This window comes from Ischnura elegans, chromosome X (assembly GCF_921293095.1).
Source record: "Ischnura elegans chromosome X, ioIscEleg1.1, whole genome shotgun sequence".
In the NCBI taxonomy this organism is placed as follows: Eukaryota; Metazoa; Arthropoda; class Insecta; order Odonata; family Coenagrionidae; genus Ischnura; species Ischnura elegans.
The window spans coordinates 120,380,077-120,397,693 of record NC_060259.1 but is presented as its reverse complement, the minus strand read 5'-3'; the positions used below and the strand labels follow the sequence as shown (position 1 = coordinate 120,397,693).

At 39.9% G+C, this 17,617-nt stretch overlaps 1 protein-coding gene across 1 annotated transcript; it reads left to right on the top strand.

Moving 5' to 3' along the window:
• Positions 1–785: 785 nt before the first annotated feature.
• LOC124171544 (CGG triplet repeat-binding protein 1-like) lies at positions 786–2,602 on the top strand. Its single transcript, XM_046550724.1, has 2 exons — positions 786–1,409; positions 1,649–2,602. Exons 1-2 carry the CDS (start codon positions 1,037–1,039, stop codon positions 1,906–1,908), a joined length of 633 nt encoding a protein of 210 aa, XP_046406680.1. The 5' UTR covers positions 786–1,036; the 3' UTR covers positions 1,909–2,602.
• The last annotated feature ends 15,015 nt before the right edge of the window (positions 2,603–17,617 follow it).

The window sequence follows — 17,617 nt, the reverse complement described above, 5'->3', positions numbered from 1 at the left end:
GAAGAAGAAGTTAGCTATGGATAGAGGCACGAATTTTTCGCGAAACGATTTTTTCGCGGAATGACGCGAAATATCAAGATTATTTGGGATAACGCGAAATATATTATCCTACGCGAAAATAATGCGATTTTTAAAGAATTTTTACTGGATATTTTGCAAAAATGTTGCTTATGTAGCAAAACCTCTACCTATAGAACATCTATTCATCGTAAAATCCTCATCGACGGCCAAAATTCAAGCATGTAACAGAGGGAAACATCTCTGTATCGAACCCCATTATTTTCGACAAACCTCCGCACTTATATACTATCTTGTATACTATTAAGAGTGAGACCCCGAGACTGCGAAACTATCTCCACCGAATGAAATATTCCGTGATAAGTTTTGTTCTTGCTCCCACTTGCTATCTCATTTCTGCAGGAAATATTACTACTTCCGACTATTAAAATCTATCATTTTAAGCGCTGACAGAAAATTTCCAATTGAATTCATTCAAATACCCGTACAATACTAATCATCGGACGCGTTCTACATGTACAAATCCAACGATTTTACACATCTTAGAGACCTTTAATTGGGAATCAAACCATCCAATAAGTTACGTTAATCATAATCCGTCTTGTATTCTCATCTTTATTCGTCCGAGTATAGATGGGTAAATTCCGTAATTTTCAATTGAGGTAGTGGTCAAAATTGCCATGATTTTCAGGGGCAGCGGTAATTTACGAAAATTACCGCTGTAATTTCCGAGTTGCACGTCTCAACGTCTGAGCTCCTGTCGCCAAGCGATATTCGTTTGTTTTTTTCTCGTTGTCGCAGCGCGATTTCTAACTTTGTCCCGGCACGAATGTCACATTAGTGATTACATTGTAGTCAGTTCATTACATTGTAGTCCCCGCGGAAGCCGGGAGTGGAATAGAAGGAATGGATTGTGATTGGCTAGATGCTTTTCCACTAGCAGTCTGTTCCGTATATTCCACTCCCATGTGAACTCAGCTTGAGACATCCCTACATTGCGTAAATTGACCTAAGGAAAATGCCGAAAGCAGTAACTGTGTTTGACCGCGAAAATCAGTTTCGCAGTGAAGGTTTCTATGTTTTTGATAAACAGAAGAAAATATTAATGTGCAAATACTGCAACTGCCGAATTGAATGGGCACGTAAAGATACCTGTGCTAAGCACTGTGAGGGTGCAGGACATAAGAAATTCAAAGAAGAAGCGAAGGAGAAGGGTCAATCAGTGAAACGGCAAGCTTCACTCCAAGAAACCTACCAAAGTTCTAAAATGGCAAGAGTAGAAAAAAATTATTTCGTTATGGCCACCTGTAAAGCATTTTTGGAAGCCAATATTCCAATAGAAAAAGTAGATAACCTCAGTCTGCGATCGTGGATGAGTGAATACATCCCAGGTGAGAAACTATTTAATTTTTCTCTATATTTTTAGCTAGTTATATTGATCTTTTTCCATATAACCTTTGGATATGGCTTGCTTTAACTTCTAAACTTAACCTTGCTATACTTAAAATTATGTATACTATCTGTAACTCTGACAATATGGTGTTTCTCTATTCAAAAGATACTATGTACTGGGCTGGGCCAGATAACATGGAAATTTTGTGTTGCATTTAATATTTCGTATTTTTTTCAGGTGCTGGAGATTTGCCTTCAGCTGATATGATGCGGAAGACTTACATCCCTCAAGTCCGAGAAGAAGAGGAGGCATTTATGAGACAAAAAGTAAAAGACCAACAAGTTTCAATTCTCTGTGATGAAACAACAGATAGAAAAGGGCAGTGTGTTTTTCTAGTTTTAATTAAAATCCTAGAATGTAGTGACAGCTCCAAATTGTATGTCGGGGGGCAAAGATTTTATCCAATGCTAATGCTACTGAATGTGGTCGGGCAATAATGGATGATGTGCAAGTTGGAAATTTCTTTAACAAATGTTTCTTGTATCGTTACTGATTCTGCTGCATATATGAAAAAGTGTGTTGACAGCCTGAAAGTCCTGTTTGGTGAGTCCCTGGTGCACGTACAATGCTGGGCACACAAACTTAATTTAGTGAGTAATATTTTTCAGATTAATTTAAAAGAGTTAAATGAGTGTATACTGCAGGTGAAAAGTGCATTTCTGAATACGAGAAAAAGAAAACATGCATACCTTGCTTTCTTACAGCAGAAGTATTCAGAGGTTGAAAAGAAAGCTAAGCTTTTTCCATCTCCTGTAGCTACTCGCTGGAATTCTTGGCACAAGGCTGTCATTTATGTTAATGAGTATCTCTCAGATATCCGAGAATTTTTCTCATTGGTGGGGGAGGGAGGAAGTGCTGTACATTGGTTAAGTAGCCTGACCGAAGAAGAGGTTGCTATTATACAGTGCCAAGCAGCATTTGTTGCTGAACATTGTCAACCGATTGTGAAGCTGCTAGAATGCCTTGAGGGTGCATATCCTTATTCATACAAACTACAAAGCCAATTAATAGACATAGGAAATAGTCTAAAAATTATAAGTGATGGTAGTTTTGGGAATGACACATCTGGTCTAATAAAAAATCTCCCAAAAAAACTTGCACCTGTGCTGACAGCAGCATTAACTAATACAGCTACGAAGGCAAAAATCAAGCTTTCACAGTTACAGTCATGGAGATACTGCCAAGGGATTTCTTCATTCTATTGGCCAACTTTTTGATGAAAGATTCATGAGATCCACTACAAATAATGATATTATCAGGGCCTCAAAGCATCTACCATTAATGGCAGCACTATCTTCACAAGTGGTTCTTGAGGGCCATGCTGCTGTTAAAAGTGCACTCACGAAAGCACTCTCTAATGGATCTGAATTTGACCTCATGTCAGAATTACTCAACTTAAAAAAAGATCATGCTGAGTTTGTACATGCAAGTGTTAAATCACTGTCGGTACCAGTGTCTAATGTGGACAGTGAACGTGGATTTTCAGCGTATACAAATATTGTAAGTGACCGTAGAACAACTTTGACACCAGAAAATGTTGAACTTATGTTATCTTTGACATTTGGAGATTAATTGTACTGCAAAATATTCAGATGAATAAATAAATACTGTATTTTTGTGCATGTACCTCAATCATTGTAACCCTATGTCTACGTTATACCTATGTAACCATTTCTGTATGTTATAGACAAAACCATGCATGTACATTCCAAGAGTAAAATAAATATATTATTATTAACTGTTGTAAATACATTAAAATGCAAATAAATTTTCTCCAGAACAGCCATAAATATAGTGAATGCAAGGTATCACCAAATGGCGGCTGAGAAATCTTGGATGAGTCAATATTTTTTAAACACCGAAATTTAGAGCCATTTCCCATTTTTTATCCCGAAATGGGTCATTTTTAATGACGAAATTCGAGAGTTTTATTCACCCCAAATTCTTGCCTCTAGCTATGGAGGGGCATCGTGCAACGTGTAAAGCTTCACGAGTATTCGCTAGCATATTCGCTTGCATGCCTTTCATTTATTTTAAGTGAAAACAACAGCTGGTGCACTACCCAACTTACTTCGCGTATCATGGGTGACAATGCTTCAGCTAATGGCGAAATATGGCGCTCGTCATTCCATTGTATGGATCTATGACTCCACGTCTCACCGTACACCTTCAATTTTGAGTTCACTCTAACGTATGACGCGGTGAGGGCTGGTTGTTCATCCCTCGCTTCACATTATAATTGGAAATGCTCTCGAAGGAAAGAATCACCCTTGATTCCGTACAAAGCCATCATGAATAATCGCTAGCATGTACTCGTGCGGTTTATGAGACGCATCACTCCTGCTCAACCGGCAGTATTTGCTTTCTTGCTTAAGGACTAACAAGGTTGTAAACCGCCGCCTTGTACCGTCCTTAGAAAGAGGACATGTCTCCAGGCCTTTAGCATGACGCAGTTCTGAGTTGAGGGTGGAAACAATTTGGGATCGGTGCGAAGTCACTCAGAAAATAGTGCAGTTGCTGGGTAACCATGTGACGATAGTGTTGGAATTCATTTCTAAGTGGTGTGCCTTTTCCATCTTGTGAAGTTATTTCAAATTTCCACTAAGTAACATGAAGGAAGTAATGTGTGCATCTAAAACACGCAAATCGTTCGTTAAAAATGTGAAGCGCATTGGTTCGTGTGGAGTTCGAAAATATCTGAATTTGGAAATCACTGGTTCAGCGCATTACATATTGTTAAGTATGTTGGGTGGTTTGTGTGTGTGTGGAAAAATCTTGTGGTGATTGCGAAGTTTTTTGTGTTACCATGAGAGTTACAGAAGAGGAGTAATGATACTGGGGTGCTAGGATTTGGCTTCATTCTCCTGGAAAGTGTCAAATAGCTCCAGATTCAAGGAAATAAGCAAGTAACTATAATTTTCACCTTTTAAATCTACTCGTAATTATTTTATTTTTCTATGCAGTTGATTGGGAGAAAACAATTATATTGGCTTCATTAATCACACTGGGTGTATTTAGAATTCTTAGCCTTCACGGTGTAGCATATTTAGTACATCCCAGACAAAAAATATCACCTGCTATCGGCGCAAAAAAGGCAGAAAGCTGACTTTTGATAATTTGTATGAAATTCTGCCTAAGCTCTAGAGGGTTGCGTCATCTATCGTTTTACTGATTGTGAATTTGACTACGACAATAAATAATTAAATATTGTTTAAACGTAAACTTTTGGATTCTATGGTTGAAAGTGTGGAGAAGAACACGCGAGAAACTCTGATAACGGAAGAACGGTCGTATTCTTCTTCTGATTACGGGCAAAATATTTAATCGATAGATTGTATTTATTAATAGAGAGAGCGACAACTCCGCATTACAAATAGCGTTTAAAAATTATATTTTACCCAATATTTGATTTTTTAAATGGCACAAAGGTAGATATCAATTTCCGAGGTGTAGTAAAGTACTTGAATATTGAAGTTACGTATGTTATATGAATAAAATATTTCTACACTTTTTATGTATCGAAAGGTGTATATTATTCCTCATACTAAAATTAAACCACAAAACAAAAATCGCCCGGCGGCAGAGCATATTACCAAAGTAGAAGCCGAAATTTTTGTCCAGAATAGACGTCGAATTGGCAATGCCGCTGAACCACGCCTACGAATCGGAGAACGAACACCCCTTTGAGTTTTGGGGGATGGCGTATTCTTCTGTGAAGTTGGAAATGAGTATGTAGTTCATCGGGGAATGGAATTTGGCAACAAAGTGAGCGTTATGAAGGGATATACAAGAGTCGTGGCCTCCTATCAAGCGTGAATTCCTCACGGAGTTGAGATACGAAGTCACCCGAAGCCTTCATTTCATTTACAGAAAGCATTTACGTGAATCGCCCCATCATAAAAATCATAGGCTATCCCTACCTAGTGAAAAAAATCATAATGATCTGAATACAATTTCAGAAGTGGTGCGCAGTTTGTTCCATGCTTTGAAGAATAAGTCATTGATTGATCTGATCTTTAATTCATCTACTCTGAAGAAAATTTTGCTTTCTGGTCGATATTTGCGTGCGAGACTGAGCGAACGAATGAATACGAAAATAACGAAATTTTCTGAGTGATGTGACTTTGGAATTTATACCGAATAACCATTGACACTCGACTTATATTGGGACCGAAGTGGTTACGTCACCGTCATTCTACCAATCCTTATTCCGGCCATCATATGTGCAGCCGTTTTTCGTGCACTCATTTTTTTATATATTAAACGTTCGCAAATTCAAAGAGACTTTTCCTAAAATTCCGAATCTTAGCTTTAGCTTAGTCATGAGTTGATACAAGGAAATTCTTGAATTTATCGGGTAGCAGGTAAGATATGGTTGTGTCCAAGGTGATAAAGAAGCACCTTGGGTTGTGTCTACCTAAATAAAATAATCTTAAGTCCTTTAAATTGAATTTCAGGATTAATGCGTGGTTTATTGTGTGATTTAACAAAAAAGTCATTGATAGTTTCAGTCCATAATTAGTCAAATTTTTATTTTTAGTGAAAAAAGACTTTAGCATTGCAGTACAGTAAGTGACTAATAGGGACGTCGAAAATACGGATTCACATTACGGCCGCTACTATTAATTAATTGGATTCACATTTGACGAAAAGCAAGTTGAATGCAAGGCCTGATTGCTCAGCAAGGATGTTCGCATAGAGTTACCCTATTCCCCGTCGATATATCTACTGAGCTATTCAGCGGTAACCACTTATTTTAGAATAATCACCAAACACAGAAATGTTGCCAAAAATATCACTTAAGATGGGTGTAGTGTGCCGCCACTAAGAAATTGTGGGCAATTAAGATAATAATTAAAAGTTACGTGGCAGGAGGTGAGTAAATGACAATCAATTTCTCCACTCACGCAGTCAGGATTAATCCATTGAATTCCTGCTCCACCGGCGTGCTCGTACCATATGTTCTCCTCGCACCAAATTTCTTCTCACTTCACGCTCAAACCTGAGACAGCATTCATAAGACTTGCATATTAGCTTTCATGTAATCATGATCCCTTTCGTGTAAATCTGCTCCTCAAACACGTCCGTACCAATTTTTCCCCTCACTCCGTACCTACATTCTCTGCAAGTAGTAAATAAGAACCGATGCAGTTACTTAAGGATATTTGCCAAGAAAAACCGTACCAAAGAAGTATGCTGCAAAAATGCGAATAAGATACAGGAAATAAAAGATAGAAAGGAAAAAATAAGAAAGACAGAGAGATTCAAAAAATACTACAACGGTTTTTTTCCGAGAATCCACCGGAGAATGTCAGATTGTGAAATAATATCAGTTTTACCACTCAACAGCTTTAGAAAAATCTTCTCGGGATACCGCGCGGGTTAGATTATTTAAGAGAGCCGACGTTTCGGGTACCGACTCGCTACCCATTCTCACGGCATGGGTAGCGAGTCGGTACCCGAAACGTCGGCGCTCTTAAATAATCTAACCCGCGCGGTATCCCGAGAAGATTTTTCTAAAGGTGTTCGCCGGGAAAGTGTAAAATCATATATACTCAACAGCTCCCTTAGGAGAAATAGTAGTAATATAATAGAAAAACTCATGCAATTCAATCATAAATTGTATAAATCGACAATATTTGTCGTGTTATTATAACAAATTGCCGACAACCGGCGCATTAAGAAATGGAATGCAGATTATGATGGCAATAGGTGCCCACAAAATAACAATAATTTACTCACTCACTAAGTCACGGTCAATCACGTAAATTTCTTCCCAGCCAGCCGCTGTTTGCAACAGGTTATTATCCTACTCGAACCTCACATGCACAGATTTTTTCACTGCTTTCAAATTTCTCAAGCGTATCCTGTGTGCACGCCGTTGTTGATGAAGTCAGGGACGGTGGTCCGTTGGTGTAGACACTGCAACACTCACAGTGTGGAAGTAGTCTTCGAAATGACACTTGAGAGTGAGTCATAGTCTTCTGACGGTCACAAGACTAGAAATTTCGCCAGGGTGAGGGAGTGGCGAGGATCAATAATGGAATTCAGCGACGCATGATTGAATTGAGCACTGAAACTGTTGGAGAGTCAAAAGGGCCCAAACTCTGAAACTATCGAAGTTATTACGCTACGCAAGGTAAGAATGCAAGTTCTTTGAAATAGTAAATTATTATAAATACATGTATATAAATTATTACATTTTAAATTTAATTTCAATGATATCCCATTTATTTATTTTTTAACTGAAAGTCTATTTTAATATCTATACGAAAATACATCGGCCATATGTTCGTGACGTCAAAGGTGTTATCCAATCACATGCCGGCTCAACCTACGAATCTTCGGGAGCCTCAGTTTGGTGATAGTCGTCGTCGAGTGAAGAGGTAAGTAACGAAGCCATGTTTAAGTTACCGGTTCCCTGTTTAATATTTACGCCATTACTTTTTACTTTAATGTTTAAGATATCTGTGAATTTGCTGTGATTAATGCCGAAAATTATTCGTGAGCTGATTGATTTATTTAGATTTATTACGCTTAAGAACATTTATCACCCACATAATTTGAGGGAAATGTTTTTCGATATCTTCGCCAGTAATTTGAATGCTTTCATTGTTCCTGCCAAAGATTCGTGGATAGTGGGCTATTCGTTATTCTCTTTCACGATCGATTGCTATTGTGATACGGGATACGTCTGAATTATTATTCATTGAGTACGATGCCTAGTAATCAAGTTTCAGTAATGTTGTCTACATTTCTTACGTATGAGACAATTTGAAATTGTCCATTGCAGCGATCCAGTGGCCATATTGTGATAATTTAGTCCCTAAGGTGTACTCTGTTTAATTTTATCTGTTTTGAGTGTTTGTGTGACGTTAACGAAGTGCTTGAAGGTAACCCGTACGTGGTTCTCGAGTGATTTCTTAAGGCTTCTGGGAACAGCTATAATATAGTGATTTGTCTCCCATCGTGGTTTAGAGGGGATTATAATAGTATTTTCATGACGTCTTGCCGCAAGGTATTTGTACTCGAATTTTCGGGACTTTGTCACCAAGATATTTGAATATTTGTAAGGCTGTGCCATTTCACCGCTGATTGCATAACCTTGCAGTTTATCAGTGGCATGATATTGTTCGGGGATCCTTCAAGATATATTCCTAAATATTTCGTTTTTAGAGTTGAAAAAGGACGCCTCTCCTTTGTTGAAGTCGTCAGGAGGTTGTAATTGCTTAAATTTATCGCAAATATATCGGAATTTCCTCGGAATTTAACCAGCTAATGCATAAGTTTTTTTCTTCTTTTTTCTCTTCGCGGCCGTTAACCTCAGCATTCACAAAAGGAAGGATTATCAAATAAATTAGTGTATTAACTATCATTATCATCAACTTCGTTTCTTACCTGAAATTTTCCGTCAACGTAATAGTCGGTTGGTGCATGATAAAAATTATATGTTAATGTGTGTCTCTTTTTCATTATTTTCAGTGTATCGATTCCATGTGAAAGTTGTGGTGTTTCTGTTATACGAGTGATATGTCTCGGAACTCTTTAACACTGGAGAGTGATCCTGAGGAATGAATGGTAAGTAAATTTCAATTTTCAATATTACACGACATTTTATTATGTTATATGCCAAATTGTTTCCATTTCTAATCCTTAGTCTTCACTTGGATTATAAGAATTTTTTCACGGGGTCATATACTTAAATCTGGGAATAAACAATTTTTATATTTGGCTTGTTCCGCCTTGAATGGAGTTTTTTTTTACTTTAAAAGTTCCATGGAAAATACCGGAAATGATTCGCAGTAATTTCTGCGTTTAGGTTTTCTGATGCAATTTTTAAGATACAGGCGACGGTTTTTCCTTTGCATAGTTAACTTGTTTCAAAAGTGGCTCCTATAATTTAACTGTTTTTTACTTACAGTAAAGCCACTAAATCCTCACTTCTCCGAAGACCACGCCAGCCATTTACAAACAGAGCATTGAGAGGGAGGTTGAGTAGCCCTCCGTCAAGAGCAATAGCTCAAGTCAAGTGGGGCAGCTTACAGGGATACCTTCTTTAATGTTATTCTCGCCGTGCAGGTACAATCCTAATATCTCTCAGATATTTGTCTCGTGGACGTCAGATTTGCTCTAAAAAGGATTTTTTTCGAACCAAGGTATTAGTGCCGTAAGTCATCCCAGGAGGTGTTCTTGTAATCGGTATCATTTGATTTTTTATCTTTTTCTAGCCTTCTATTGCTTTTGGGCGTCTTCACTGTCCATTGAAACACTCAGCTACCTTCTTATATGCCATTCTCGAAGTGGAGACACAACACTTAAAACTCGCAGATTTTGCATCTAGTACGTCAGATATGCTTTCAAAATTACTTTTTCGTCGCCATCTTTACGTGGTGCTTGTTAAGGGATGTGGATTGCTCGAAAATGGTACCCTTAGAATTTTTTTGTTTTTTCGTCACCTTCTGGGCCTATTGACTGTCCATTGAACGGCAGGTTTGTCGTCCTCGCCTCAACGGCTGGCTAGTCTAAATGCACTCCCTTCGCTCTCCCTATTTTCACTGAGGACCACGCCAGCTGATTACAAACATAGCATTGGGAATAGGATGCGTATTCCTCCGCAAAATAAATGCCTCAAGTTAAGTGGGGCAACTAACAAGATCACTTTCTTATAATGTATGCTCACCCTGGAGATAGGAGACTCAAATCTAGCAGATGTTTACGTCTGTGACGTCAAAGTTGCTCTAAAAAGGAATTTTCACAGTCGGCTATTAGTGTCGTACGGTATTTCATGACGTATTCTCGTAGATAGTATCATTAGACTTTGTTTACGTTTTTGCGTCGATTTCCGCAGCTTTCGGGATTGTTGGCTGTCGATTGCGGCTGGCTTATCGCGTCTCCCCTTAACGGTTGTCTAGTCCTAATGCACTCCTGCGCTTATCCTCTTTTCGCTGATTCCATGCCAGCTAATTATAAAGAGAGCATTGTGAGGAAGGGTGAGTAGTCCTCCGCCAACAGGAACAGCTCAAATTAAGTGGTGAAACTTACAGGGATACATTTTTACATATCATTGTTGCCGAGGAGATACAAGCCGCAAATGTAGCAGATTTTTGCCTCTATGACGTTAAATTTGCTATGAAAGGAAATTTTCACAGTCGATTATCAGTGTCGTATGTTATAGAGAAGGTATTCTCGTAAATTGTTTCATTTGATTTTGTTTACATGTTTTTGTCGACTTCTGCAGTTTTCGGGCTCTTAGATTGTTGACGTTATCTCCTTGGCTTCTCGCAATGCAACTCCCACGGTTGGTCTCACTCTGCTGTATGCTACGCCACCCAAGGTGAACACAACGGTTTGATTACTATATTGAGGAGAATGCTCAAAGAAAAAGGACATGTGTACCATTGGATGATAATTCTGCTATCTTGAAAAATTCGCGAGCATCCTCTGACACCACTCCAAATCTAAGCTCGGTAATATCTACATCTTATTTCTCCCAGCACCTGCTTACTTCATTTTCTGCCAACATATGAAACCGTGGGGTTACACCTACCACCCTTATCATGCATTAATTATTTAATACTCTCCCTTTTTGCCATTTTGATGAAAAATGTCCCCATGATCGACAGTGGTTTTTTAGCAGAGCCGAGTAGATTTGTCTCTATACATACCGTGAAAAATAATAATCCTATGCTTGTTTTAAAAAAAAAAGTTCGAACCGTTGCGCCTGCCACAAACAGCATTGGCTAAGCTATGCAACCCGTGCAACACAACCCCGGTTTCCACCGGCTATCTGAATGGCAAGTGCTACCACCTTTCCTCACTCTATTTTTGGCACATACGCTGCACTTCTTTCTTCCTTTTCTTTACATTTCTTAAGAAGTGAATATTTTTAAAGGAACTCATTGAAGGCTTCCCCTCAGGTAGGACATTTAGCAATGATTTTATCATTTCATTGCAGTGTTCTAACAAATGTATGGGTGTTCCTTTAAATCTTGGGTGTAATGTGAAATAATTGTTCATTATTATCTGAATAAAGTATATTCTCAATGTTAGGCACCAACTTCTTCTTCGTTTCGCAAATATAATAAGCAACAATTCATCAACCTTGTCTATGCCTCCCATATGTTTATTGTGAGTGTCCATCATAGCGGGTTTAGTGGACTTCCCTCCCCTCTTGCCTGAAAAGTCCATACTTGGACGAAATCATCTTTGCATTCGTTTATCCCTCCATTTTAAAACGCCCATTCCCTTTCTATCGAAGCGAGCCACAAGATCACCCTTCTCCAATTTTTATTTCAATATATCGGGGTTATTTTTCCTCTTCATTTGCAGTGCACCTGTAACGTATGTTTCCTCTCTAAGCAGACAATTGCATGTGTTCAGGCTGTTGTAATAGTTGCCCATGTGCACTGATTGCACCGTATTTTAAAAATTTTCCAACAATTCATGAGTCACTTTCTCGACGTGACCTGAACTCTCTACTCCTTCATCCTCACCGCCACAATATATCAAGCAATCAAAAACTAAACCGCATGGTTCAGTGATCATGTACAATTTTATTCCATATTTGTGACGTTTCTTAGGAATGAATTTTAACCAGTAACCGATTTCTACAAAGAACTATGGACTTTCGTCTGGGAATCTCTTCGTTTCATGGAAATTCGTCTAGACTCACTGCCCTTACTGGGTATTACCCTTCACTCGTAGCTGCACGTATTTGGTGCAATGGATCACTGGGTTCGTGTTCGCCTTCTGTCACATTTCTACCATAGTGCATAGCGCGCAATATTTGCAAAAACCTATCGCGTGACATGTAATTGGAAAAAAACAGGGAAATTATACATTTCAGTTTTTTTCAATAATATTTGTAATCTTCTAAGAGATATATTTCCATTAGAAATAGACAGCCAAAAAATGTTTCCAATTCTCATCGACTAAAGATTTTCCACTACGCTATTCCGGCATTTGGAGGAGTATTATTTCGAACCATATAATCACTATTGGCATTCGTTTTTTTCACAAGTAACTAAATAAATCATCATTGGAAATGAGTATAGTATAGTCGTAAGGATTCTCGTCGGAAAGATTTACTTTTAGTCCTGAGGGGCCAGAAAAAGGCGTATCCGTTACTTCGAGTTTAGCTGCGTACCATAAATCGTAAGTCATTTAAGTGCCTTCGGAAGAATTTAGGTGAGGTGCATTGGCGTTTTCTTCATCCACTTCCTGACTCTCTTCGGACGAGTTCTTGAATTCCTGCATTATCTTCCTCGCTTTCCATCTCTTTATCAGGCTGAATGGTGACATCCATCAAGTCATAATCCGTCATTATCTTCACATCTAAGTTATTGCGATCGTCTTGGAAATCCCGGTATTACATTTCCGTCAATGTCGGCATTGAATTCCACTGCCAAGGTCAATACTAAAGATCCTGTGTGCAATATTTCATCTCAAAATGGTGTTCGATATCATACTCGAGATAAACTGCGGCATCGAACCTTGGTCAATTGCGTGAATTACATTTTCAGGGGACTTATCATCGCTAAACATAAAATCTATTATTTTTAAAATAAGCAACTATGAAAATTGTCCAAACTAATTTATTCACATTTTTTTTTGCTTCCTTGAGATGCATCTGCACATTTACAGTGCTAATGTACGAATAAAAGAAATGTAAAAACTTATGTGATAGAATTATTATTCAGAGGAGTTTTGAATGCATACGTGACACATTAATCTTCGATTTCGAGACAATTAAGTTCAGAAAAATGAAAGTACCATAAACATTACGAAAAAATACAAAAAAGAAGGAAAAGTGGTGAGATAAAAATGAAAGATGATTCCTAGAAACGACGGCCAGTGCTGAATGGTACGGAATGTAATAGAGAAGCGAGAGGTAACTTGGAGCGCCTAGGCCGTTATCGGTTGATTGTGGGCGCATTTGAAAACTGGTGGGAGCAGGACTCGCGAGTTTTTCTCCGCTCAGGTCAAGAGTTTGCGCAGGAAGCACTGCCGCCGACGCGGAAGTATGTAAGGGTACTAACCATATATATTATAACTAAGGGTATATATACTAACGTGATGCAATGAACACTGCATTTACCCGACTGGATTCGATGAAACCATATTGTTGGGTATTTCCCCCCCTCCCCTGCGGCGAGTGTCGTCGCACTCGGGATTTTCCAAGGCCGGGCGAAGTCCCTTTCGGCCCCCTTTCTCTTGGTCTCCGCCAAGGGGACTCGACTCACACCCTTTTGGAGTGAGAGAGTGCCGTTACTCAGGGTCAGTAACCCTTTTACCCTAGCATCGATGCCCTCGCCGACGGCGTGGGTGTTTGTCAGTGTTTTACCAAAGCCGGGAGCGTGTGGACGCGGAGTGTTCAGCGTGCGCTTCCCCGCGAGTTGCGCGCGAATAAACTAAATTTGATTGAAGGTGTCCTCGCCTTTCATTTCATCATAACCCGGGGCACACGTCCCCGCGCGCATTTCTTCTGTGCCACCTTCGGGCCGGATTGCGCGAACATTTTTGGTCCTTCGGGCCGGATCACACCAGTGATCGGCAATCATAATTGGAATCTTTGTGCATCGGCGCAAGATTATTTCATCGCGAGGCATCTCCCGGCAAACACTCAAATCGGGGTCTTCAAGCAGAGGACCATCAGCACTATTCATCAATCAGCATCTCCAGAGAGGTGCCATCCAACCAGCGGAGGACACATCAGTCACCGCAGCGGCATCGGCGCACCAGCAGCGCAGCATTACGCAGCCATCGCAGCACAAGGTAGGCAGTGAGTGCATACCCTTTCCTGTCATTTCCCCACTGCTAATTGACCCATTAAGGCACGTTTCTCAGAGCGATGGCAGAGAAAATTAAAGAATTAATTATAAAACGCGGGCATATCAAGGCTAGAGTCACTAGATTTAAGAATTTTGTGGAAAGAGTTGAGATTCCTGATGGAATCCATGAATTGCGTCTCCGCCTGGAGAAATTTAAGGATATTTGGCAGAAATTCGAAGATGTGCAATCTGAGATCGAATTATTGAATGCGGGAAGCGAAGGAGAGTGGGAGGAATTCGAAGACGCGTATTTTGATGCCGTCTCAAAGGCCGAACAAATAATACAATCACCCACCGCAAGCAAATCAAAGGAAAAGGGCCACGATGTTGCTCCCGTGAAGCTCCCGCAAATAAATCTATCAGCAAATTCAACACCATTCATTCCGTCTTCAACAAAAATACAGTCCACTACAGCAAGTCTTCCATGCCAGGGGGAGGCGTCAACAGCGTCATCGTCATCATCATGCCATTTTAGCGTGGAGACAAACTTGGAAGACCAGGTAAAAAACTTCTGGAAATTAGAGGAGTGCAAACCGGCTTCAAAACTCTCAGCAGAAGAGGTGAAATGTGAAGAACATTTCAAGAAAAACACCACAAGAGGGGCAGATGGGCGCTTCATCGTTAGACTACCCATCAAAGGAGACATCAGTCACCTTGGAGATTCTGAGCAAATCGCCAATCGCACCTTTATGATGATTGAGAAGCGACTTCAAAGGGACGAGGAGAGGAAATTAGCATATTCTTTATTCATGAAGGAATATCGAGATCTTGGGCACATAAAGTTAGTCGTAGAGGAAGAGGACCATCCACCAAGGAAAGAATCGCATCGTGATCCTCGCGCTGCAGCAGTGGTGATGAAAGATTTCTACGTAGATGATCTCCTCACAGGCAGCAGCTCGATCGAGGAGGCTGAGAAAATTCAAGAAGGAATTATCACATTGCTAGAAAGAGGAGGTTTTAAGCTTCGAAAATGGTGCTCTAATCATCCCGCATTGCTGAAGAAAATCCCATTGAACCACAGGGAGGCATCTTATCAGATTCGTCCGGAAGGAAACAACACCATCAGGAGCCTGGGAATTCTTTGGAATCCAAACGCAGCAGTCCCCGCGCGCATTTCTTCTGTGCCACCTTCGGGCCGGATTGCGCGAACACATATAGTCCCTTGGTGCCTTCATAGTTACGAGAAGCCTTGAACCATTGCAAAGTTTATATCCTCTAATCCATGGGCGAACCCAGCGGGGGACAGGAGGGTGCAACTGCCCCCCATTAGGGCGGAAGTAAATAAATCCAAAACGAAATGTTTGAACAAAGTTTCTGTAAAAGTACGTGACAGATAACAAAAATAAAAAATCACACCTCCAAGAATATGATAAGAAAAACAAATAATTTGCTTTCGTAATTTTCTTAAAATTTTGGTTTCATTAACCTTTACAATGCTACGATGCTACAACTTGCACGACCACGCCTTGCTCCCCCCAGTTTTGGTCCTGGATACATCTACACAATACCCTGCGAGCCACCTCTAGGGTGTTTGGCAGGGGGTGATCAATCATCGACATGCATCATGCAATTGGACTCCCACATGCACAGCACACGATCCAAAAAATGTCATGTATAGTAACAAATTATGCTACCATATGCCGCTAGAAATAACAATAAAATTAAGGACATGCACTAAGTTTTACATGGGTTGGTAGGCTACACTACAAGTCATGAAATCTATTTATGAGTTCTATGGCTGCCGTTATAATCTCTTATTGATCGTGGAAAAAAGACATTCTGAACCTGTCTTAGTTTAGTCTATTTTTCAATCTACGGTCCAATAGAGATTCCTCTTCGAGTTTATCTAAGAGGTCAGCTGCACTAACAAGACTATCGTAACGACCTTTCACATACCTGGCGGCTCTTCTTTACTCGCGTTCAATAAGTTTTGACCAATAAGTTTTGCGCGTCTAGGTATTTCATTACCGAGCTGACTACGATGTGTTCAAGGACCTTGCATGAGATGGACGTTAAGGATATCGGCCTGTAATTAGATGGCTGTTCCTTGTCTCCACTTTTAAATATTGGCGTTACATTAGCGATTTTCCAGTCATTAGGTACTTCGTGGATGATTATTTGATTTTGATGGATTTATTGAATATTAACTGCAAGTAGGGGGCAATTTCTGAGGCTAGTTCTCTATATACGCGAAAAGGGATTTCGTCTGGACTAAGTGATTTATTTGGACTGAACGATTTCAATATATTTTCTATTCCGAGCGTACTAATGTCAATAGCTGGCATCTTATGTATACAGGGATTGTCAATGGTCTCGGGTGAGTTCTCGGAAGGCTCCGTGAACACGCTCTTGAAGTAGGAATTTAATAAATTGGCTTTATCGCAACTGTTTGTCAACACATCTCCATTGTCGTGTCTCAGCGAACGCACGGTAGATCGTTTACCTTGAACTTCCCTAACATATGACCAAAATGCTTTTGGGTTATCCTGTAACTGCTCTACTAGTGTTTTTCTTTTAAAATTCGTAAACGCATTCCTGAACGCTTCCTTCGTGGCGGCTTTAGTCATCCTATATTTTTTAGTTATTAACTCGCGTTCATTAACGGATAAATCCGTGCTGACTTTTTTTCATTTTAGCATGACACGCTCTCTGCGTCAATGATTTTCACACTTTTGCGTCATACCATCTCGGCTCCCTGCCTTCTTTTACTGTTTTACTATGGATGTAGCTATTTATTCCCGAAGTTACGAGTGAAAGAAAACCTTTCCAAGTACCCTGTACATTAGGCCGATCCTTATTTTGCAGAATCGAGAAAAGTTATGTTTTCCTAGTCTCACAATGATCCAAACGAGGTTTCTATTCACGTGTTAAAATTTGGTTACTTTAAAATAACGGCAACCAGTGGCCCAAGGGTCCAAAGTACTGCGGACCCTCAATTGAGATTTGTGGGGCCGAAAAAGTGCTATTTCTATGTACAATGTATTCTTAAAGAACTTTAGAGCCGATATTCTGTTTATTTTGACCAATCTCTAAGCGTTTACGAGATATCGTCCGTCGTAATGCAATCCACCCCCCAGGGCACTATCCCGCACCGCGGCGCCGCTGAGTTACGGCCCGCACCACTTACATAGAGACTTCCCCTCCACTCCTTCCCCTCCCTCGGCAATGACTTTGCTCCTAGTGGTACAGAATTGAAAAGGCTGTTCCTCTTGTGTCATGATTAATGTTTTTAAGCGTACAATGTCAATTTTAACCCTACAACGCCGTCCTATGTACTGTGCGCCAGCCCCGTTAAATCTTAGTTTATTGCCACCAT